The sequence below is a fragment of the Camelus ferus genome, chromosome 5, assembly GCF_009834535.1.
Source record: "Camelus ferus isolate YT-003-E chromosome 5, BCGSAC_Cfer_1.0, whole genome shotgun sequence".
In the NCBI taxonomy this organism is placed as follows: Eukaryota; Metazoa; Chordata; class Mammalia; order Artiodactyla; family Camelidae; genus Camelus; species Camelus ferus.
In genome coordinates this window covers 50,115,413-50,140,862 of record NC_045700.1, presented here as the reverse complement: position 1 = coordinate 50,140,862, position 25,450 = coordinate 50,115,413, and the positions used below count along the sequence as shown (strand labels likewise).

At 40.6% G+C, this 25,450-nt stretch overlaps 1 protein-coding gene across 1 annotated transcript in view; it reads left to right on the top strand.

Annotated features, from left to right (window-relative positions):
• PDE11A (phosphodiesterase 11A) overlaps positions 1-25,450 on the top strand; it is a 327,882-nt gene that overhangs the window by 238,670 nt on the left and 63,762 nt on the right. The window contains exons 11-13 of the mRNA XM_032479754.1: positions 8,447-8,593; positions 8,857-8,964; positions 23,836-23,945. Coding sequence (XP_032335645.1) covers positions 8,447-8,593; positions 8,857-8,964; positions 23,836-23,945 — 365 coding nt within the window. The remainder of the gene's footprint in view (positions 1-8,446; positions 8,594-8,856; positions 8,965-23,835; positions 23,946-25,450) is intronic.

Below are 25,450 nucleotides of genomic sequence, written 5' to 3'. Positions count from 1 at the left end.
CCTATATAGTGAAAAAAATATGAAAATGAATATATGTATGTATATATATGACTGAAACATTATGCTGTATACCAGAAATTGACACAACATTGCAAACTGACTGTACCTCAATAAAAATGAATGCAAATTTAAAAAGAAAAAGAAAAACAAATAGGTCCTGATAGCCCAATGACTTAGAGCACTGCTCAACCAAAAAGAAGCTCTTTTTCCTGGAGGACACAGAGGGCTGCTTGATCTCCAAATTCTCCCAGAAGAGGAGGGAAGGGGTTTGCTGCTGAGGGCAGCAACGAAAGGGAAAAGCAAACAAAGATGATTGCCTTTCCATAAGAAGAGTCTGTGTACATCTGTCACCTGCCACAACAAAAACTGGGACCACAGCTTTGAAGAGGAGGTTCAGGGAATTCTGACAAGAGAAGAGAGGGACTGGTCATTGCCAGGGGACAAGGGAGCAGGCTGGCGTGGACAGTGAAGGGAAGTCAGTCCTGGAATCACAGGCAAGGCAGGCTCCAGGGCTGTGGTTCAAGGCCGCTGATGGGAGCTTGGTGAAGCTGATACCTCATGGGTTCTAAAGGCCGATTAAGGCAAGTTCTGAATCACGCAGCATCTCCATCAACGCTGGGGCCCCTCACTTCATGGTATTGTGCTATCTTCTGGCGAGATCAGAACCCTGCTCTGCCCATGCTGTTCTCTCTGCCTGGAAGAGTCTGTTTCCTAATTCTCCTGGTGAACTTGTATTCATCCTTCAATGCCTGTATCAGATGATCCTCCTCCACTGTGTTTCTTGGCCTCCTATATGACCCCTCCTCTTGTTGCCTCAACTTTATGCTTCTATTTTTTCACTATTCATTCTGTTTACTCTTGTCTCTCCTCAACTAGACCTTGAGTAGAGAAATGGAGTCCACATCGTTTCTTAGGTTTCAATACAAGCTTTATGACCTTGAGAAACTTTTGATCATAAAAACTGTTTTTCACATTTTAAACTATTCTAAATACACTTTATAAAGCTGAAGTTTAATGATGATTTAGAATGAAGGCAGGGATACTAAGCTAGAAGTGTTTCATCAAATTCTCGCGGGGGTTCCGACAGTGCCCTGTATACCCCGCCTCCTAGCACTTACTGCTCTGCACTGTAATTACCTGTTTACTTCCTCGGGTTCCCTGCCCCGCTGCCAGCACAGGGGCCATGGTGATTTCACAAACATATCCATAGCACAGGGCAGTGCTTGTTGTAGAATTAGGCATGCAATATATGTGTGTTGATAAAATTGAATTAAACTTAGAGGTTGCCTCAGGGAGTGGGTAAAGTTGATTCCTCATGGCCTAGTCATTGAAATCTTTTGTGTCCTCCCTTTCCTTCTTTGAAGCTGGTATCAGTATAAAAATAATGAGTGGAAAAATAGCATGCCAGCCACAACCATAATTATTCCATAATTATTACGAGTCACTGTTATTTACTATTTCCTATTTCCAAGCACCGTGCTAGACGCTTTATGTATGTTACCTCATTTCCACCTCACAGCAGCTATACAACGTAGTTTTATTACTGTTCACACAAAGGATGCGCAATCCAAGGCTTAATTCCGTTTCTTGTCCATGGCCACTAGCAAGTTGGAGTTGGAGTTAGGATTAGAGCCTGCGTCTGTTGTGAAGGGTGTTCTAGCCAAGTACAAGGTAAATCTAATAAATAGCTTCAAGAGAAATCAATTACTAGAATGTAAACTATACTTTTTAATTTAACGTCACTGCACAAATCTGATAGATTCAAACCTTCCTCTTGGAGGATAGGATTGCTTGATGTTTCATCCTTTATTGGCAGTGAATCTTTTCTCCCCAACATTTTATTATGAAAAATTTCAAACGTAGAAAAAGCCAAGAGAATTGCATAGCAAATCCTCAACTGTCAATGGGTTTTCACTTCCTTGGAGTCCCCCTTAGACTCGGCCTACCATCCCCCAAATGTGCACACCACCCAAAGCCACCCCAGCTCTCAGTAAGTTACTGCTGTGCTTGTGGGGATCATGTTTAGATGAATGGTTCTCAAACTTTAGTGGGCATGAGAATCACCTGGAGGGCTTATTAAACACAAATAGAGTTCCTGATTCCAGATTTGCATTTCTGACAAGTTCCCGGGTGATGCTGATGTCACTGGTCAGGAGTTCACACTTTGAGAATCTTGGGAAGTGTTTTCCTGAAAGACGCAAAGACATCTCTCTAGACTCAGAGATAGCATAGCTAGGTCTCTGTCGGTTTCCTGGACCCCTGCTCTTTTTTAAAATCTTACGAACACTGTAAATCGTCTAATACATCAGATTCTCTTTGTAGTAGTTGCTAGGAAGCTTACAGACAAATTTCTGGCTATTTTTATAAATACCTTCATGCTGTGGCATGCATTTTGTCTCGTAACTTCACTTCTGATCATGTTTTACGTTCCTATCCTTAGTATCCCTTTGATTTGTCTTTCTGGTGTATTTTTACTTTCTTTTTATTCTCTGTTATTGCATGGATCTTTGAAATCAACATTAAACATTTTGGGGAACAAAGCAGGTTATGTTTATATCACTACCACCAGCAACAACAAAAGAACACTTTGATATACCTTATTGACTAAACTTTAATAAGAAAGCAGTAAACTTTTGTAACAGAAACATTTTTTCCAAGAAAAATTACTTTAGAGTGCCCCCCTCACTTAGGAACCATAGGCTTGATGAGCAGTCGTTTTAAAGTTCAACATGTCATCTTGGGGGAGGGGATAGCTCAGTGGTAGAGCATGTGCTTAGTTAGCATGCACGATGTCCTGCGTTCAATCCCCAGTACTTCCATTAAAAATAAACAAACCTAATTACCTCCCTCCCAAAAAAATGAGTAAATAAAAATTTTAAAAAACGCATACATCATTGATTCTCCTCCACCTTGCATGTTGCCTGTAAGATCACTACAGTGCGCACAATACAAAACAAATTAATCTTGTAATCTTACTTTTAAACAATCTTCTTTTATAAAGAAACTACAGAAGACATGGAAATATATAAACAAATATATTTCAATATATAATAAACACTTGATAACTTTCTTGAAAAAACTTACACCAAATGGTTTTTAACTTTGTTTTAAATGTTTATACTGGGAAAAGACAAAATCTCTTTTTAAATGACGTGTTTCTGTTGAAATGCAGTATTTTTTAAATGTTCAGCACTGCTACTGAGATAAACATACATAATGATAAACAAACATAAATAGTGAGAGCATATCCCAGAACCAGGGTTGAAAGACAGTCATGTAAGAGAAGGTTTCTCTATTTCAAAAGGGAATAGTCACTGTGATGTTTCTTTTTCTTCTGGTTCTCACCATGAGAAAAATATGTAGGAACCATGCTTTCTGATGAGGCTTATGTTGCTGCATGAGAGATAAGAAAAGCAGTTTCTGAGATTAATAGGAAACAGTTACAGATGAGATTGTTCCATCAGAACAGCTTAAACAGAAATAAAAGAGAGGCCATAAGACTTTTAAGTTCTGGTGAAATTTCTGAAAATCACATGTGAGGAGATGATAGAAGCTTCAGTCTCCTATTCAGAGATTCAGAGTAGTAGGTCTACTCAAGCCTAGAAAAACAAAGTGAATTAAGCAGTAATGGAGAATAATTAAAGGTTAGTAAGAGAGCAGAAATATTGTACTTCGAAGTTTGTATTTCTTTAAACTGTCCTCTTTTTCAGTGTAGTGATTGTTGACTACTAATCTTCCTTGCTTTTATGACCTTAAAAAAGACAAATATGTTAAATGCCCTTTGACTTGGTTAGCCTTGTAATGGGAAACTTAAGGATTCACAGGTACCAAGACCCTGGATGCAAACAGCCCTGGGGAAGTTCTTCTCAAACTGGAGTGTGTGTAAGCATCACCTGGGGAGTCTGTCCAGCTACAGGGCCCATGTTTGCTACAGAGGACCCCTCCCTGTAAATCACACATACACACACTCAAGCCAGTCTGCATACATGATTCAGGGGTGTGCTCGAAGGGGTGTGTTTGAAAACCCTGGAGTATAGTCACTGTAAGTATTACAGTGATTTCTACAACTACAGAGAAGGAAAAGGTCACGTAGGGTAAGATAGGGATGAATGAATGGGAATGAACTTGTAGGGAAGGTGGGATTTGAATTTCAATTGGCAGGGTGAGGAAGAAGTCAAACCCAGTGGGTGACCGGGTGGACTAATGTGAAGCCATAGAGGGAGAGATGAGAATAAGGATAATAAATTGCCCAATCTGATGCTTCCACAGAGGAACGGGGAGCCAGTTTATGAAGAGCCTTGAATGCCAAGCTAAGGAATTTTACTCCACTCAGCAGGCCACATTGAACCCTTAAAGGTATTTAAAGAGAGGGTGACGTGGTAAAAATGGTATAGGCTGAATTAAAGGAATAGTCTATGTTTTTATATATATATATATATATATATATATATATATATATATATATATATACACAAACACACTATATTTATTATGCATTTTAATATGAGATTGGATAGGGCCTTACAGTTCTTTTTAAAAACATATTTCTTGGCAATTCTTGGACATTGAGATTTACTCTCAGGTTCTAAATTTCACTACTTCTGTATATGAATTTAGCCTATGAGCTGCAGAGTTGGGTTCTCACATCATTGTCTGCCTGGCTCCAAGAACAGGAGGACTCACATCTTCCCATCACTGCTACGCATGTCACCAGGTGGCCTCACAACGTTTTTTGTAGCTCCTGGTGTTGTGCTGTGGATGAGTGAGCTGTGAAGCCTGCACGTGCTGGGCCAGCACCGCTCTGTCAGCTGACAGCGCACTACCCAAGCGTCGCAGTTCCCTCTCTTTGGAATTCTGTGTCTTCCCCCACACGTTTCCCATGTCGTGAAAATCTCTGAGGCACCTAAATATCCCAGCTTTCCCTACTCGGAAGTTGGTGTACATAAGCAACCGTGAACTGAGATTCGTAAGAAATTGTTTCCTCCTTTCTTGAGAAAGAATAGAAATTAGTTAAAATTTCCCTCTTCACCTCTGGAGAGGGGACTGTGTGTTATCTCAACCACTAGTTACTTCTAATACCACTAGTCCCTCCAAAGCCTGAGTGCACGTGTGTGTCTTAAGTGTATCTCAGCTGTGTCCCAAATACCCAAGAGAAACTTTCCCAGAATCCCATCTAGACAGAAGGATCCCTCATCTCCCTGCTCCCCACCACCCCCCATCACCTGCTTGCTGCTTCCCGTATTTTACTAAGTTACCTTGCCCGGCCAAGGGTGCTATTAGAGTCCCATGAATGCTCCGCTAGCCAGTCTTGAGCTAAGGTCATTTGCCTGAAGTTGCCTCTGCTCCCCCAGAGGACAAGGGATTTTTTTCAGGATGGTCTTGGGAGTTTTGAGCTGTTGCTGTGTTCACTCTCATCAAAACAAAGTAACAACTGGAATTTATTCCAGAATCAGTTGTGAGTTTAGAGACTTCCCCAGATGGCTTCATGTAAGCACAGGCCAAAACACTGTCCCTTCAAACGGATCCAGGCCACCCCTCCTAAAAAATTGCTTGATAGGCTAGTCATCTGGGAATTGCAAACGCAGCTCAGGGAACACCCAAGCTAGTTGCACAGTGAGAGACTGGGAAACCCTTTGGCTTAGCAGCAGCCCGTTTTTAGAGACAGTGGAGTGGTTAGGAGTCAGGCTGTAGAACCAGACTCCCCAGGTTCAAATCCGCCTCTGCCAATCACAGTCATACAAATTTGAACAAATTGTCTATCATCTGCTTCAGTTGCCTCATCTATAACATGAAATTAAGAATATTCCCTACCTCTTAGGCTCCTTGTGAAAATCAAATGAGTTAATGTGCATAAAGTGCTAATACAGTGCTAGCAAAGCAAAGAACTCTGCAGCCTCTTCCACATAACCACAGCTCGGCGTCCTGTCTTCATTATCCCATTCATCCCAGATTCCTGAAGTCCCCAGCTTCTGCTTATGTCCAGAGGGGTAAATGGGTGTGTGGGCTGGATTGGCAACACGTCAGATCTCCTTTGAATTGCTAGGCCTGGACCACCGCCCATTTTGTTGTTTATTCCCATTTTCTGAGCATCACAAAATGTAATATTCATGTGTCAAGGGATTCAGGATAGTATTTTAACATTTTACAACCTCTTTGTAAAGCTACCTTTTCAGTTTTAGAGGAGGCAGTTTTATGACTCCCTTTGATAACCACTTAACTATTAAGACCCAAACAAAGAAGAGGAACAGTCAGAGGATATCAGGTACTCCCAGACAGCTAGAGTCCCACTTGGTGAACATTATTCAAATTAGCTCCAGGACTCATAATTCTGTGTTTTCATTTATTGCTGCAGTAAAGTAAATGGTTCTTTTATCCAAATGTTATTTCCTGGCTATTAATTCAGTAGTTATTTTGGATTGTAGCACTCCTCTTTGATTTAGGGATATGGTACCTTAGAAATATTTAAAAACTGAAGACTGACGCTTGGAGAAATTGACTTTGATTTGTTTTGTTAATATCCTATGGCTAGAGTAGTTACAAGTTTGGAAGATGTGGTCCCATTCTCTACTTACCAGAAGAGATGGGGTGCTTGTGTTTCTATAACAAGGAAATTTGCGAATACTCTTTCCAAAGCTTTTACAAACTAGACCTCCATGCACACCTCCACAGGACATACAGTACTCTTTAATCTTCATAGATTTCTCCAGAAACTGCTCTTGAACCCAGGAATGTAGATGAAAACTGGCCATACTTCTCAAAGTAGCTGAAAATGATCATTCCTGAAAGACTTGGGACTTTCTCTGCATCTACAAGTGTCGGCAAGGGTTTACGACAGGGCGCAGAATGATCCATAGACTGGTATGATTTAACCGTGGATCAATCAACCTATTAGGGGGAAAAAGACAAGGTCAATAAGGATGGGTCTTGGTGAACCAGAGGTCATCCTACATTTTTCAACCTAATGTTCTTATTTCCTTTCCATTAACATTTCATAATGAAAAAAAATGCCTATATCCTTTAATTTTTAAGATAATTAAGTGAATTTAGTGCCTTTGAAGGGTAGAGGATTTATGATGGCATCAGGGAATAGACTATTAATAATCTGTGAGACAGGGGCCACCTGGAGAGCAGCAATGCAGTCTCCATCGCCATGTCTGCTCCTTGGCAACAAGCTATAAGAGAGTCAGACCTCCTTTGCCAGTGCAGAACCACACTCCTCCCCTGAGATCAGAAAGACTTTATGTCTTCTGAGACAGGGCTTCTATCCTCTTGGGAAGTGATTTTCCAGTTGTATTTGAGTTTGAATTTGAACCAAATACAACATGTACAGATCATTCTAAGTACATGGCATTCTCTGTGTGCAAAGCCCTGAAACCTGTGATGGAAATGGAGAGTCGTTCTGGAGCTTCCTTAAGGGAAAGAAACATGGCATCTGCCTTTAAGATGGAGCTGGGAAGGAAGGATTGATTAAATGGTTCCTGGGCTGCTTAGAGTGAGCAGTTGGATTTCATTGCTCAGCCAAAGTAGTCCCAGGGTATAAATTACTCCCTGGGTAATTTACACCCAGTGACTAGACTAGGATTATGAATACAGAATGGTCCCTTATAATCTGAAAACACAGAACCAATTCCCTTACCAGGAATGGCCCGAGGGATATGGGAAACCCAATGAAATCAGCAAAAAAAAAAAAAAAATTATTCCCAAAGATTTTTTTCTTCCCTTTAAGTTTGTAGGGCAACTGATTGACAGCTGCCTAACGTGAGTGTTTTGAAAGCCCTGAATGTGTACAACCCAGTATTGTAATTACGTTGTGATGTTTTTATAGAATGATGCTAAACAATATTACCAATTTATTCCTTCAGTGAAACATATGCTCACACTAACTCTCCAAACATCTATCCTGTTAAGAAACTTATTTTGCACTAGAGATGTGCTGTCTGATCCTTTCCATCTTTCTGAATATACAGAACACGTGTGTAACAAAGAGCAAGTGCACGGCTACAGGATATAAGGATGCAAGAAACAAGGCAAAATGGTGTATTCCCATGTCCTTCTCCTGAATAGCAGCAATTAGAATTCACAGCTGCTGGCTGCCCAGATGTTTCTTGCGTTTAGTGCTCTGTAATATGCATCAGAATATATTGTATGACTGCAGTTTCAGTAAAGTAGACAGCTTTGTATTCTAAATTCAGCAGACTAAATCCAGTGCGTATATTTTTCCTTCAGATTAGCCTCCCTCTCCCCTCTCCCCTCCCCTCTTCATTTGCTTGGGGCATTTGCAGTTCAGAAACAAAAGACATTTCCAGCTTAGAGTTTAGCTGTATCAGAGTGTAAGTGCAGGTCAGATCTGATTTATGGGGCACGTCTGATAAGCAGGAGAGGAGAGCAAGATGAAGGGCTTGGGAAAGCTGGTGAACTTGGCTTGACATGTCTCCTGCTTTTGTAGGCAGCCAACATCCCCCTGGTGTCGGAACTTGCCATCGATGACATACATTTTGATGACTTTTCTCTCGACGTTGATGCCATGATCACGGCTGCTCTTCGGATGTTCATGGAGCTGGGGATGGTACAGAAATTTAAAATCGACTATGAGGTAAGATGTTCTGTTTTGAGTGGTCCCAGGAGTGCCCCCGGGGACAACAAGGTAGCCACTTTGAACCTCAGGTTTCCCAAACACAAACTGGGGATAATAGTATTTTCCGTGCCCAGCTCATGGGATTACCATGAGGTCTGCATGAGATGTTTGGGGAAGGACTTTGATCACTGAGGGTTACTCAGACACAGGGCATCATTTTGACAATGGCTCACTGGAGACACACACAACTGTCTGACGTAACCTTTCCCTTCCCATTTCAGACATTGTGTAGGTGGCTTTTGACAGTGAGGAAAAATTATCGAATGGTTCTGTACCACAACTGGAGACATGCCTTCAACGTGTGCCAACTGATGTTTGCGATGTTAACTGTAAGTGTGTTCGGTGATGGCAGAAGGTCATCTGTCGTGTGTGTGGACCTACAGCCTTCCCTTTCCCGTTCTTGTTTCTCTGACGAATTGCCCTGTGATTTATTTTACGGTTGGAACTTACCTACCCTGGTTATGGGAGTATATATATTTCACAACGATTTCTGAGCTTTAAGGCTATAAAGTCACTGACACCTTGAAGCAGGTATAGTCTTGGAATGATTGCTTGTGTCTTTTTTTTTTTTTTTAATGCTTTATCTTAGGAAACAGGTTCTTTTTTACAAAAGAAATGCTTGGATTTTCAAAGCAGTCTTTTTGCAGAGGATATGGGGATGAGTGACTAACAAAGAGATCGCTGGATAAGACTGTCTAGGCTGGTGGAAAGGCAAAGTCAGAATGTGTGAACATTACCCGCAGGGGCATGGGAATCCTGAGAGTGCCCTTCCCAGGACAATGGCCTGGGAGGCCCCAGGGAGGAGGGAGAAGGAGAGAATGCTGTCAGGGCTTAGGGGCACACTGCGCCTCAAACCACCACTCCAGGAGCTGTAACCCAGTTAAGGTGGCCAGTCTATTTTATGGAGACAGCCAGGGCAGCCAGGCAGAGGTAAGCCTTGGAATTTCATCTAAAAGCAAATGTTTGTGGCAAAGACTGAAACAAAAATCCTCTCTTCATCTCCATTTGCTGGCGAGACATAAGGCTCATTTTGGTCTTATTTCTGCTTTCATTGTTGAGCTATCATCAAGTAAAATGGTTTCTGGCTTAAATATATTAGTTTCTTTGGCCTCCTGGTGATACATACATACGTGTATACATACGTGTATGTGGTAACATACGTACCACATGCAAAAAAAAGATGAGTTTTGATTCTCATAACATGAATCTGAATACCTTACATCTTTGCACCCAGATTAAAATTTAAAGCCAAAAGAGGAAACTCCAGATGACATTTTCCTTTGATCCACATGAATGAAGACTTCTGCTCCTTCCTTATGAAATGCTCTGCCCCCTTCTCTGCCTATTAAAATTTTGCTCATTCTTTAAGGCATTGATCTAATGCCACTTTTCCCACAAAGTCCTTCGTTTTCTCCTCAAGCATCGATAATTACTTACTTCTCTGCACTGTTTCTAGTACAACACATCTTTCTTTCTGCTGTGTCTTTTAAGGTACAGATTTCTCATTCTCCTAGAAAATAAGCTGCTTGAGGCTGAAGAGATCATTTCTTGTTCTTGCAATAACTTTCATTTGTTTGCTCAACATCTGCTTGTTGAGAGCGTCACCAGCACCCTATACTTTTAGTCATGCACTTGGTTGTCAACAAATTCGTGTTGGATTGACTTGAGCTCAAATGTACATGTAGCATAAGAAAATGGGACCCAAATGTCTTCACTTTTATACTCAAGGACTTGTTTTTGGGGGGCCTTAACTGCTTAAGTAGCAAACAGAATAACTTGGGAAGAACTACACTGGCCTCATCTTTCTGTCACATACACTGTGAAAGCAGTCAGCCCATCAAGTGAAGAAGGAAGATGCTTTGAGCTATGAGCCTTAATTGCTCAAGCCCCAACGTTGCTTAAAAACAATGACCACTCTCCTCTTGCTTTTCCATATCAGATCTCAGTAGACAAGGAATAATTTTCTGTGTGCAGAGTTCATATATATGGCTCATAGAGGATATTCAATAAATAATTAACGTATTATTTTGGAAAAACCTATGGATTTAAAATGAATTATCAGAAAAAAATGAATTGTCAAAATAAGTAAGCAAGAACCTTCTTCAATGAAAGATTAAAGATGTCAAAAGCAGAAACAGATTTTAGCAACATGGATGGACCTGGAGATTGTCATACTAAGTGAAGCAAGCCAGGAAGAGAAAGAAAAATACCATATGATGTCACTTATATGTGGAATCTAAAACATGACACAAATGAACTTATTTACAAAACAGAAACAGACTCACAGACGTAGAAAACAAACTTATGGTTACCAAAGGGGAAACGAGGTGAAAGGATAAAGTGGGAGTTCGAGATTTGTAGATACACACTACTATATATAAAAGAGATAAACAACAAGGTCCTACTGTATAGCACAGGGAACTATATTCAATACCTTGTAATAACCTATAATGAAAAACAGTACGAAATGGTGTATATATATATATATGACTGAATCACTGTTGTACACCAGAAATTAACACAGCATTGTAAACCAACTATACTTCAGTTTAAAAAAAAGTAGAAACAGATTTTATGACAAGCCTTAAAATAGTTGGAATGGGGGAAGCTGACAAGAGCTGCCAGGTCAGGTGGACACTTAGAAAATGGAATGCATACCTAATTTTCTTCAGTAAATGTTGACACAATATGGACAGTCTTGAGCCTTTTCAAGAGGTTGAAGAAAGCAGAACTCTCAAACCATGTTACCACAATGGAGGTACTCATACTGCCAAAATATTTCAAGGGTGTTGTTGTTTTTGCAAGTCTGCTCAGCAACCTTGAAGGATATCACTATTTGAGAAGGTTTGGGTTTTGTTTTTGTATTAATGCTAGTGCAAAAAGAGAAGAGAATTCACTGTTAAAGTTCTCCTGGCAGGGGGTAAAGGTTGCAAAATAAAAATATGACTTTGGAAAGACTACATTGGTGAATGTTATTTTTTTCTCCCTTGCATTGAATAGAATAGCCACATCTGGAAAAGATATTATTTTCTGCTCATTAAATGTTCCTGAACTTGACTAAGGGTTACAGTTGAAAATGTTAACTTTTGTTTGTCTCTAACACAAGCAGTCTCTTCTCCAAATTGACCATGGGCAGTCTCGTTCTCATAAGTGGTTTTATTTCCACTGTAGTTATCTCATATTCCATTTCCATGTGTTGTGTTAGAACCAAAATTCTCTATTAATCTGAAAAGAAAAAAAAAAATCACCATACATTAACCCCTGAACTCAACCTGAGTCACAGCCAAGAAAGCACGGCGCACGTGTGCTAAATCTTCCTCTAGATGGCGCTCCAAGGCAAAGTTTCCCAGTCAGCTGCCAGGAAAGAAGCGGGGCGGGTGGCAGGTGGGGAACTTTACCAACCTTCACTGTAAGGGCTTCTTTTCTTGTAGGACAAGAGATACTGAGACACACACCCCTACACTCTTTTCTTAAAAGAGACACCAACAAAGCCACTGTGTCTGGAAAGAGCCTCTCCTAGCAGGATGGACCTGTATTAGGACTGCCGCCTTGCCCGCAGAGCTGTTAGCGTGAATAATAAGGCACTCTGGGTGTGTCTGACATCTGTGGCCGTGTGTTTTCTAAGCCCATTGTCTCTGGGAATGCGGAGATGCATAGTTGTGTGTCGTTGCTGAGTAAACTATGACGTGATGCACAACAGAACAAGCAAATTATAAATATGAGAAGCAGCTTCCTAACTTTTAACCCTAAAATCATTTCAAACACAGAAAATAAATTTATTGATTCAGAACTGTGTTTTGCAGACATATTCAGCCTAATGTCTAGGTAACAAAGAGGTTTTGTTCCTTTAGAAATAAAAAAAAAAAAAAAAAAAGAACAAACTGCTTTGTAAGATAGGCAATTTAATATATAATGGTGGAAATTTAGTTCACGGGAACCCTGTTAATGATGTATTAATTTATGAAAAGCCTCTGGCCTGAAATTCCAAATATTAAAATGGAAGTTTCAATATTATTCTTTGCTTCGAAAGAGCTATTTAGATGGTTAAAATTTACCAAATATTTTAAATTTCTCAGATAAATGCAGTATGTAGTGTCAGTAATTTGTAATTAAAATGGGGAATAAAAGCCTGCAAATAGATCAAAAATCACTGTACAAATTCTCTGTATTTATAGACTCATTTAGAATAAACATTTCATCAAGCACATACATAAGGAAAAATGATAAGCACATTTCTTATATGCACAGTGTAGACCAGATAAAGGAACGGACCATGCTTTTGTTTGTATTCTGTGAAATAAAAGGCAGGTGGTGATGCCAAGGTTGCAGAGGCATTTTTCGGTTTTATAAATGATGTATGAGCTCTGACAGATTTTCCAGGGGGAGAGAAAGGTTTCCTTAAGAGTCAGTATTCTTTATTATCCCATAAATGTACTCATTAGCGCTTTGGGCCATGCCCTGTATCCTGTAGGGCTCAATAAAGTTTCACTGAATGAGTGGATTTAGTTTAAGGTAATATTATTCAGGGAACCATGCTGCTCAGTGTCCAGTTTTTCAAAAAACTATAAAATGATGAACAACTATCACTGCTAGAAATCTTGTTCTTTCTTCATATCACACCAAGGTTCAGCTAGGGTTCATATAGAATATTATGATCTTGCAGAATTCACTGGATATAAGAGAAGAGCACATGATCACAGGAAAATTTATGGCAGTGCTGGCGGCGTAGTGCTGGTGGGAAACTGCAGTTACACACTATAATGACCAAGTATCGCAGCAAACACATTGACCCCCTCCCCGACATTTACTGGGGGCTTCTTAAATCTTAAATGTGGAGGTAGCGCATTTAAGTCCATATTTGGGTTGTCAACAAGGTTATTTTCAGAGATAAGCCAGGCTGTTTTATTGATAATTCAAACTAGAGAGCCGTAGGGACATTCAGGAAGAAACATCCGTCCTGTTCACTAGCTTGAGGATAATGTGCTGTCCTCTGTCTGCCGTGTTCAGGGAAGTCCTTGATTTTTCAGGTAGAAAATTTCTTCTGGAAGGAGATCTTAGAAGCACAATTGGAATTCTCCCCCTTCCACCCCAAAGAAGGATAGAACCAGTTGTTTTGAAATAAAATATTTTTGCTCAATAACCAGACCTCTAATCTCGACAGAAATCTAATTTCTTTGCAGATTGTAACATTGGAAGGCACAAAGAGATCTACAGTTTTGTTCTGTAACTGACAGTAACCAAGTAGACAAACAATAATCATGTTTGTAATGATCAAACATCATTTTTACGTTGCATTTTCTTATCAATACAAGTAGTAACTAGTCATATTTACTTTAAACTAAATGGCAGCATTATCATAGTAATACAATAAAATCTGAATATTAGACAAGCCGATTCTTTAATCTTCATGTAGTTCTATCTAGATTTCCAGGGTAACGTCAAAGATGGCAAATTTTTAATTTAGGAAAGGAGTGATTTTTCATGTTTTCGTAGAATATCAGCGCTGGACACTGTAAATTAACTACGGAGCTAATCAGTTTGAATACTGTATTTAAATTACATTTAGGACTTCTGGTTTTTCATCATTTCAGAAGGTTTCTATTTTTATTCTCTTTGGCCACCTCTCAGAGCCCCAGTTCGGCACGCCATGCTTCCAGCTGACATTCTCGTTATCCACATTTATTTTATAAAAGGAAAAAGGCAAAGCCTCACATAATTAAGAACCCGGTGTGCTAATAATCAAACATACAATTGGGCAGAAGGATAATCCAATCCATTTCCTCACACAGAAGAGTAACCTCCATAACTCACTTTAAGCGCTGCCATTTATGAGTTATGGGTCATTCCCTTTCTAGGGAAAATAAATTCTCCCGCACCATCAGCCAGGGCTGAGTATTTTTCTTAGGACATGTAAATTGTGAAAGTGTATGCACATAATCATGTCCGGCGTTTCAGCGAGAGTAGAGGCTCTTGCCCATGGATGCGGGCTTGCAGGGAAACGTATGTGGTTTCGGGGCTGTGGCTGCCTAGTTACAATATAGGATTTTTTATTAAAGTGAATTTATTCCTGAGGTTTTTACGGTGTTGGTAAACTGCTTAATCTGTCGCTTTGTATTTTATGATGTCAGCCAAATCCTCCAGGTCAGGGAGACCCAGCAATAGAGCCACAGTCATTTATCACGGCCTCCATCCTCCACGGTTTATGACTTAGTAGTGGCACATTCTTGAGGCTGAAACCTGGCACCTAAGGGTGTCAGGTTGGGAACCTAAAAAAGTTTTCATTTTTCATGATTCTCATGTTTAATTTTGGCTCAATGATGGCTAATGAAACTTCGGTTTTGAAGAGGCCTCATTTTCTTAAAATTCATCGACCTGGCTTCTTGTGGCACTTGGAGAGGGCTGTCTTTCTGCACAGTTAATGTTCACCTGGTGATCTGCTTCATTTTCTGTGCTCACAAACCACATTATATTATATTCAATTCACTAGTAATTCATCATAAAATATAAACTGTATTTCTAAACATGAACAAAACATGGTTTGTCCTCAAAAAATCATAAATGCATATATGCTTAATGTTGAAAGCTAAGTACTTAAGAATCTATGTTTTTTCTTTTGTTTCTTTTTGAAATACAGTATTTTTTGTATTATTTAAATTGAAGTAGAAACCTCAATTTTGTAAGCCTTACTAAGATAGTTACTCTGAAATTTTCTTACCATTTGTATTTCTTTCATTGTGTTTATCAAAATATGAGAGCAGAGATACATGGACCAATTTTTATTTTATCACATCAGGACTTCTTGAGAATGAAATAAAGAGTATTGACAGATGCCAGAGGTTTGCTTTGAAATACTCTAGCAAATGAACAAACAAAACAGTGCATGTGAAGAGACAGAAGAAACAAAACAGACAGTTAGGTAAATGAGCACATGGGGGTTCAACACAGCTTTTATTGTTCATATGCTTGTAACTTTCCAAAATAGATAATTTTCTTAATTTGTGATACCAAGTAGGTTAAAAATAAAGTCCAGGAGGTGGTTAAAAATAACTAAATAAAACTGATTAGTATCAATTTAGTTTTTTTATTCACGCATCAAATGTTTACTCAACATGTATAATTATACCAGTTTTGCTGCCTTGCCGTTCTGAGACAGGCACAAGCATTTGCAATATTATTTGAGGCTGAGGAACAGCTTATGTCCAAAACATGATTTAGGTTTTATGATTTGATAATAAGTCCTCCAGAAGCCTCTGGTTATAAAAGAAAGTATTTAAGTGTAGACTGTAAGGTTTCCTAACTCTGAGCTTGACAAAGAAAGGATCGTTGTGGACTTAAATCAATATTTAATTAGTGCCAAATTGATAATTGACTAGTATCTTGAAAAGAAAGAGAAGTAAATTTGATCAGAACTATCCCACTCCTGTGGATAATTCCCTTGGACAAACTATGGCTGGTTTGTGTTATATTGCATGCTATGGTGAAGGGGACATGGAAATGTGGTTCTGGTTGGGCCCCTCCTAAGAGATGGTAGAGTTCTGGTCTCTTGACCTCAAAATGGAACTGAAGTGCCTCTTTTTCAACCTAGGAGACCCAAATATGGGCAGTCAAACATTAACACCAAGGGAGTATGACCATTAAATATAGATGCTATGGTTTGTCCAGAAGGGTTTTTTCTGCAAAGAGGCTTGTGTTGTGAATACCTGTTCTCCTCCCCCTTATGCTTTCATCACCCACTATCTCTGGCTGGCAAAGACAGGATCTTTTTTAAAAAGAAGGTAGGACAAGGGGGGAGGGTATAGCTCAAGTGGTAGAGCACATGCTTAGCATACACAAGGTCATGCCTAGGTTCAATCCCCAGTACCTCCTCTAAAAATAAATAAACCTAATTACCTCCCCACACCTGCCCTGCCAAAATAAAAATAATTAAATAACACAAAATAAATAAAATAAAAGAGGATAGGACATGATGTCAAATAGTACAGATTTATTTGTAAATAGTCTTGGTAGGCAACTGAAAATCTGCTTTCCGTCTTAAAGCCTGAGAAAGTTCTCTGCCTAAAATCATTGCTTTGGGGCAAATTGAATAGATTGGTATCCATCAGCCAGCCCCTGGGATTTACATATTGAGAAGTGGCCATTCCATCCTGAAGCAAACGAAATAGAGTTCCATAAAGCTGGGTGCTGGGCTTGCTGTAAATGCCTGTGGAGCCCAAACATGTGCCTTAACAATTTTCTTAGCACTCTGGTCCACTGATCTACTCAACTGGGGTATGGGCTGAATTGGGAGGGTGATTGAGGCACCCTTCTCATAGAACCTTGTTAGGAAGGAGATCTGAATTTCACAGTTAGACTCTGCTGTGAAGGATGGCCTAGCGCAGCCGGACCAGCCATCAGCACTGCAGTTTGGGGCATTCTTTAGAAGACTTGAGCACTTTGTATGTGGCCTTTACAATGAAATCCTCAAAGAGCACTCAATGGCTATAGTAAATTTGATTTTAATAATCTACCAAACAAAGACCCCAGACAGAGTGCCTGCAACACTGCCTACAGAAATGAAGAAATACCGGAGGTTAAATGCTACTTCTGTAAATGCTGCCTTTCGGCCCTGAGCTCACACCACATCTAAGGTGTGAAGTCACATATGGATGAGTTGAGGCAGGATGACACGATTAGGGATACAGTGTGAAGATTCTTCTAGAGGAGGCATTTCCCTAAGAAACCATGTTCTTCATAACCCATCAGAATGGTCTGAGCAGTCCTCTTTCCTCTTCTTATCCAGAAGAAAAAGAAGGATGAAGGGGAGAATAAAGACGCTACAAAAGCCTGTCATGCTCTCCCTCAGCCTCAGCCAGTCCACTGAAGGCTCCACTGCAGTTCCTGACCACTAGCATCCATGGAGAAGCATTCAGAGCCAAGGACCTTCTTTGGTTTGGGATTTCTGGGACTATTAGGAATTTCCAGTACATCACTGAATTACCCCCCTCTTAGTCCTCCAATGCCAGATCTCAGAATCGGCAGGATGAACTCAGGAAATTCCTTGTCACTCAGTACCTCTGACAGCCAGATTTCTGGCATGACTTTCTTGGATTCCCATGCCATAGCTGCATACATGACAAGGAGCATGCAGTCTGTGATGCACTGTCTCCAAGAAACAAAGCAGAAGCAACTAGTCACTTTCACCATTACTTTCTTCCACAAATTGCAACCAGTGTTCTGACAGTTTCTCACTAGAAGAGGGTGTTCTGTGGCACTGTTTCAGTTGGCACAAGGCATGACCAGACTGTATGTGCAATGAGGATCAGGCATGCATGTCCTCCTCAGTGCTCTGTTCCAAGTGCCTGGGACAGAGTAAATGCTGAATCAACATTTGCTCAATGAATAAATGAATGAATGGATGCTTTTCAGGGTGCCACTATTTTATTCCAAGCCAGGACAGTTTGATGAAACATGGGCTTATTTTTAAATAAAAAAAAAATTACACACATACACACTATATATATATATATATTCTAATGAATAAACATTCTTTAAGGAAATTTTGGACACAAAGGAAAAACTTTCAAGTCACCTGTGATCCCACTATTGGCAACATTTTGATGTATGTCCTGGCCATCTTTTTCTATGCATGTATTGAGATATTTTATAAAGTTGGGATGGTATATACAAACCATTGTATCTTTCTTTTTTCTCTAAACTTGATTTTAAATCCGTCACATCTTGATGCACCAGAACTATGTCTGGCTCAAGATGTCCAGTGCTCTGCAGGATTCACCTCTTACCATTCAAGAACAACATCCTCTGTGGAATAAAGCACATGCCAAGTGATTCTTTAAAAGCCTATTATGTGACACTCGATCATCACCAGAGTCCTTAAAAGCTGCACAACTGCACACGCACGCTCACCTTAGTGGCTGGATAGCACACGGGGTAAGAACACCGACTGGGGGTCAGGTGGCCTGGGCTCTAATCCCACCTCTGTTTCATTCCAGTGGTGTAGTCTGGTGCCTCGATGTCCTCATCTATAAAATGGGGGAGAGATTACAACGGTCTTCCCTCAGAAGGTTCTTATAAGGACTACATGAATTCATGTACTTGAGTGTTTAGGAGAGTGCCTGGCATATACTAAGTGCCATAGGAGTACCAACTGTTGTCAGTATTGCCCGAAGCCTCTCTTCTCAGATACATCAGTTACTTGATACATACTCAGCACCTAGTAACATTGTTAAATGAATGAGGCCTGTGCAGCACCATCTAGTGTGGATATTATGGCTCTATATGTATAGTATGATTCTTTTTATATACTTTTGAATTCTACAGAGCCACACAGCAACAGTCATTTTTCCTCTGGCCATGATATTCCTCTGTCCACGAGTATCAGACAGGATCAGGTTTGTGATGGGGGCACGTCCTCACTGGTTTACATTTTATGTTGACTAAGTGGAAGGAAATTACTGAGTAGTTTCAGGAACTCTGGGAATCAGTCTTACTGTTTGGGTCCTTTGGAGTTCCAGTGATTACATACTCTAGCGGCAGTGGGTGGAGTCATGTCAGCATGCATTTAACCCAGCGAAGGACTGTCCCTGGAGGCCTGCGCAGAAGGCAGTCGCAGGCTTTTCTGGAGAGGGTGGCATGGAAACTAGGCCTGTGTGCCTTGGCTGTCTCTTTACTTAGACGTGCTGTATGCACTACTTTACATTTCTGATATGGACCAGGAGGGAATACAGGTGAGAAGAGAGAATAACAGAAAAGTCAACAAAACCCTTAATTATTGGATCAGGAGCAGAAAATACATCATTTTATTTGAAAATAAAAATAAAATAGAATTAAGCAGAGGAGAAATGCTTTAAAATATACTTCCTGCTGCTGCCCTGTTCTCTTCTGAAAGTATATTGTCTTCTGCAGGCAGTTGACTTTTTCTCCTTAGTGTGTGTTAAGTGTAGGTCAGAATGGATCGGACCAGAAAGAAGATGAATGAGGGGAGGGGAGGGGCAAGGCAAATGGACACTTAGTGGCAGGTGGACACCTTTCAGGCCTGACAATTCTCAGAAACCACTTATCAGGCGGCTTTAAATCACAGTCAAGAGATAGGTGCTGCTTCAGTAGCCCAGGTGTCACAGTCAAGAGAGGTACATACGTTCCGTGTGATTGTGTGTGTGCTGCACTTCAGGGACTCCTTATTCCGAGGACCCGGACGTGGGCTCCATTGTTCTTTGAGCACCATACGATTATAGAATAATTTCTGGGAAGAAGATCCATGGCTTTCATCAAATTCTCAGGAATATCCATGATACGAATAGTTTAAGAGCAAGATGCTGATTTCCAAGAAGGTGTAGAGGTGGGACAGGGCAGGGAGGTGGCTGCAAAGAACCTTACAGTAAAATATATTCCATCACATTAAACAATGGGTGATAACTGATGGCTTAAAAATAATTTGAGATTTTGATCTTAAGACTATAAGATGGCATTCGATTTTATCTTCTAATTAAATTTCTAGTTGAATTACCTTGTTTTGACATTATCCACCCCTATTCTTACTATTCTAAATCATCAGCTAGTTATAATCAGTAGCATCGTCACAGGCAAAATCTCTCCAAATTTCAGTGTGTTTTCATCATGTTTATAACATTGATTTCCAGAGTATCGTGGATAATTATTTCATACGTGGTAGACTTTCAGGATTTACTTAGTGTTAGCAAGATCCAAACTGAACAAAACTGACTTACAATTTCAAGATGACAGAGAGGACAGATAAAGACATTTATGTTCTCTTCTCCTTTCAAGAATCACCCCCAAAATCACAATAAGAATGAAAAATGGACACAAATTCCACCTTTTCATGGAACCATAATATATGAAGGCAGAAAATGGAGGGAAGATGGTTCGTAGATTAACAGAGAAAAGGAAGGTCCAACCCAAGTGCCTTCCGGGTGAGAGGGTGGAGGAAGGGGTACACATGAGAAACAGTGTCCCCCCAGAAGCTGTCCAAGTGCAGGAACTGGAGGCATCAGACACCACAAAAATGGGGTGAGCTGAGTGAGGGAGTGATGACAACACGGAGTCCCCACGTCTCCATCCATTCATGTAGTCAGAGAACTATTCTTCCCCTGATCTGTTCAGGAAGCCAGAGTATCTGCTGGGGAAACTGAACCCAAGACTTGAGGACGCCAGCAAAAGAAAAGTTAGGATGACGAGCTCCTTGAAAGTAAGAGAATGAATTGAGAATCTACATCCTCAAAGGTGAGAAGCTACATTCTCTTTTCTCAGAATGCCAACACCCGTGTTTATGCCATTTCCAAGCAAGAGATGGAAAGTCCAGAGGAAATGAGTTTAGATACTGACACGTGGGGCTCCGCAGCAAGACCGGCTGGCCATCTGCTCACTGTATGGTGGGGCCAGCCATCTACGGACACAACCCCCACGCACTGGTGTGTGGTGAGCCTCGTGATGCTTTACTCTTACATGAGTGGACTGCCAAGGATATCAAGCATTAGAGGAAACCACCAAATGCAGAGATAAGGAGTTCAGAGGAAATAGGTGATTCGGGGAGCAGAAGAGAATTTCAAAGGAATTATAATTAATATCTTCAAAAGATAAGAGACGATAATGCATCCATGAGAGAATAGCATGCTATTAGAAAAGGAGCAGCAGACAGGAAAATGCTTATAAATTTAAAATACTATTATTCTTGGAAAGTAAGAAGGAAAAAGTCAATATGGGCAATGGGATAGAAGAGACAAGCAAATAAGGAAATCAATACAAGAAGTCCAGTGTCTGACCAATTGGAGTTCCACTCAAATAGAACAGAAAAAACAGTGAAGTAGAAATTGTTAAGGAAAAAAAAAAAGATTACAAGAACACTGTCCTGAAGAAAATGAGCATTCAGACTGAAAAGGTTTACCAAGCAGTGACAGGGGGAAAAGTCCCAAACCAAAGCACATCTTTGTGAAATTGCCAAACCTGAGGCATAGAGAGAGGATTCTAAGAGAAAATCAAGTGCCAGTCAAAGAAATTAGGGATAAGAATGATGTGCACTTCTGAAAAGCAACTTTGAAAGTTAGGAAACAGTAGAGCAGTCCTTCCAAATTCTGAGTGAAAATGTTGCAACCTAGAATTGTTAGGCAAGCCAACAGTTAAGTAGGAGAATAGACTAAAAACATTTTTAGTCGTGCAAAGCTGAAAAAAAATCAACTTTCTAGTGTTAAAGAAATATTAACACCCTTTCTCATGAAGCCACTGGCAGATGTGTTTCCACAAACTGAGTCAATGAGGAAAGAGAGAGGTGTGGGATGCCGAAGACGGGAGACCAAGCCCAGGAGGGGAAAGCTGGCAGCAGACAGAGAATCCGGACCAAAATGCAGAATAGGGCTAGAGTGGGAGTCCCCAGGACAGGAAGGCGCTAATAAAAGGTGTGACTGTTTGGAGAGTTATGTAGGATGTGAGACGGACAACTTAGACGTTCAAAGAAATCTTAGCTCCAGGAAATGGGAACATTTACATAAGACAGGAAACAATCATTGGATTATAGAGTGGTAATCAGGAAAGCACTGTATGAAACCTTGGGCACAGAATTTCCTGGTGCCTCAGTTTCCTCTTCTGAACCTGAGGATAATAGTTCCTACCTCACAGGTCTGTTACGAGAATTAAGTAAGTTAAAAAGTTATAATTCTCTTAGGGCAGTGTTGGGCACGCAGGAAGGACTATATAAATACTTGATGAATAATCAAGTGCTAATAATATGTGTGTGCTCTACAGAAATCTGGAGGAAAATAGCTACCAAATTATATGAGAATGGAAAGTGGTTGCCTTTGGGAATCAGGAAAGGGGAAGGATGAGGGACTATTGCTTTTGGTTCTAGGTTTCTTACTATAACTTAAATTTTTTTTTTAAGTATTGCAGGTAATCTTTTAAGTAAAAAAAAAAAAAATCAAATTAAAACCAACAACCAGCTCCAAATTTTAAAATGAAGAGGCACACACAGCTTTGATATGGGCTAATTTATCCTTTCCAGATAATTTATTAACATTCCCGTTTGCTGCGCAAATGAAATTCTGTATATTTCTAAATGTAGCAGTGAACCCAACTCAATTTTTTGAAATAAAACTGTCAACACAGAAACTTTATTATTCAGTTATTTCTGCAATAAAAACATAATTAACTTAAGATTTTTTTCATTGCTCTAAGAGAAATGTCTTCCAGATACCAGCTAGTGATCCTGGATTTGGAGAAAAAACACACATGAAAAGGGAAGCAATTTGAACCCTACCTTTCCTCTCCTCCTGCCCTCTGATGAAGTTTAATAAGCAGTGAAATGGGAAACTCACAAAGTAAGACGGGGGAGGCATAAAGGCCTTAGATCAGGAAAACGCATAGACCTGCTTTCTCATAAGTTTACTTCCTCTTCTAAATTAATAAAAGGCCAGCAGGAACCAAAGAACTATTGCTGCTCTTGGTTATGTAATTAAATCACGCTTCTCCCGAAAGATACCACACCACACCTATGTGTCTCACCAGCAAGCTACCAGAGGATAATAAAAAAGAGTTCCATGTAATGGATACTCCTCAATCTGGGTTGCCTAGTCTTCTGCCAAATTCTAGTTTTCAAGACACGTGCTGCCTTATTAATCTGTATAAATTTAATCTGTCCTGCAAGCTAATATGAACTAAGGTATTTACAAGATAAGTTCTAAAATATTATCGTGTAACAAGTTGAATACTCCTAAGTTGATTCCTTTAGTATGTATATTTTGAAAAGGCTGTTTTCTTCTGCTTGCTTTTTATTTGAACAGCATCTGGTGGACGGGATACAGCATTCAGTTCTAAATTCACAGTCCCCTTCTCCCCTTACCCCTCCCTAGGTGTTCATCGTTGAAATGTAGATCACAAAACACATCTTGCTCTGGGTCTTTGCCAAGCGGTCACTGTATCTGGACAGCACAGCCTCGTCTCTAAAAAGGAAACAAAATAGTCTGAACTCTGGCCTGGTGTGCCAGCGAGGGCCACCATGCCAGAGAGCTAATTCATCACTGCGGGGACCCTAGCCTGTGCAACTGACCACCCAACTCACTCGTCGGAGGGCTGGCAGTTAATAATTCTCTTAAATGATGTGGGTATCAAAACAGAGCTGATGGTTGCTCACAGACGAGCCTTATCCAGCCTCACTGCCCCGAGTAGTGACTATTGCCAATTTCCCGTCTTCCCAGACCGCCGGGTTTCAAGAGATTCTGACCGAGGTGGAAATTCTAGCGGTGATTGTGGGATGCCTGTGTCATGACCTCGACCACAGGGGAACCAACAATGCCTTCCAAGCTAAGTAAGTGTTCTAATTGTTGTTATTTTAATGCATTTGCCTTTCTGTTCAGAGCCAAAGGTGACGAGTGCTAAAGAATAAAGCATTAATTTCTGGCATCCGAGGCCAAGGCCATGCAGGCTTGGGCACACGTGTCACCAGGCTCATCCATCTTTATAATTCCTTATTCTTCTTTTAATTGCAAATTTGCCCTTCATGTCATGCTTGTTGATTTGGTCTGCCTCTGTTGACCTCAGTCAGATAACAAAGCTTAGATTTTAAAGGGCCTGTTTTTTTTTCTCCCAGAATGTTTGCCTTCATGGCATTATAAGCTTCTTGGATTTGCTACTCTTGAAATCTGGTTTTGAGACTATTAAAATGAAAGTGGAAATTTTATGAAGCCAAAGATCTCTTCCTTCCCCAGTAGAATTTCTTCCAAGTTCTTTTGATGTTGTGTATTGTATAAACTGCAGTGAAATGGAGTGACATGGGGGTATGGGGTCTCTGCTCCTGCCAGGCCGCCTCCTACAGAAAGGTGGGAAACAAACAAAGGAATTGCACCAATACAAGGGAGGTGTAGACACATAATGTGCAGACAGAATAATCTGTCCTAAGCAAGTTAGATTGGTCAAGACAGCCATTGTTTGGTGGCTCACACTGTGGCCAAAGCCACAGAACATATAGGTGCTGGAAATAGGACCAAACCCCAGGTCTCCAGGCCCTATTCTGAGGGTCCAGTTTTAATGTTCTTTTTACTACCTGTCTGCAAACCAAATGATGTGAGAGTTAGGAGGCAAGAGAAAAAAGTTCGGGGATGGAGAGACTAAGGAAGGCTTCAACAAAGCGGTAAGAGTAACTTTCAGATGACGGATTTGAAAGCCCCCAGAGCAGGTCTGCCTCTGTATCAGAAACACCAACAGCCCCACTGTGTATCAGCAGGTACCTTTCAGCTCACCACTCTTTCTGTTCCCCGAAACGCCTACTTATTGAGGCTTTGGCATCCTGGGCCTTTCTGTTTGCTTCTGATCTAGCAGATGAATGTTGATTTTGTGTCCTTCTCTATTTGTCCTGACTACTGTAGCCCGGCACTTCAACCTGCTCTTCTTCATAGCCTATAATTTCTTGACCCTCTTAACTTTCCGTGGCAGTCATTCTGCAAAAACTCAGCCCCAGCTCAACCTAACAATTTCATTTCTTGCTGTTCTGTCTAGACTTTTAAGGGCTTTGGGAGAAAATGTCACAGGTGTGCGTCTGAGGCATACCAAAGAGATATTCTCCAGCTCAGCCGGATGCTCAGTACTGCCCACCAGGCTTTCCGGGTCCCTAGTCAGCTCTGTCCCCCACTGTTGTCCAGCTATAGATACCAAACATTCTCTCTTCCTAAGCCACCTCCTGTCCTACCACCTCCCCTACGCCACTCAGTAGATCACCTTGCCTCCTCCTTCACCGAGAAAATTGAGGCCATCAGTCGAGACCTCCCGCAATTTCCTCCCCTGCCATGAACAAACTTATCTGTCTGGCCCCAGCCT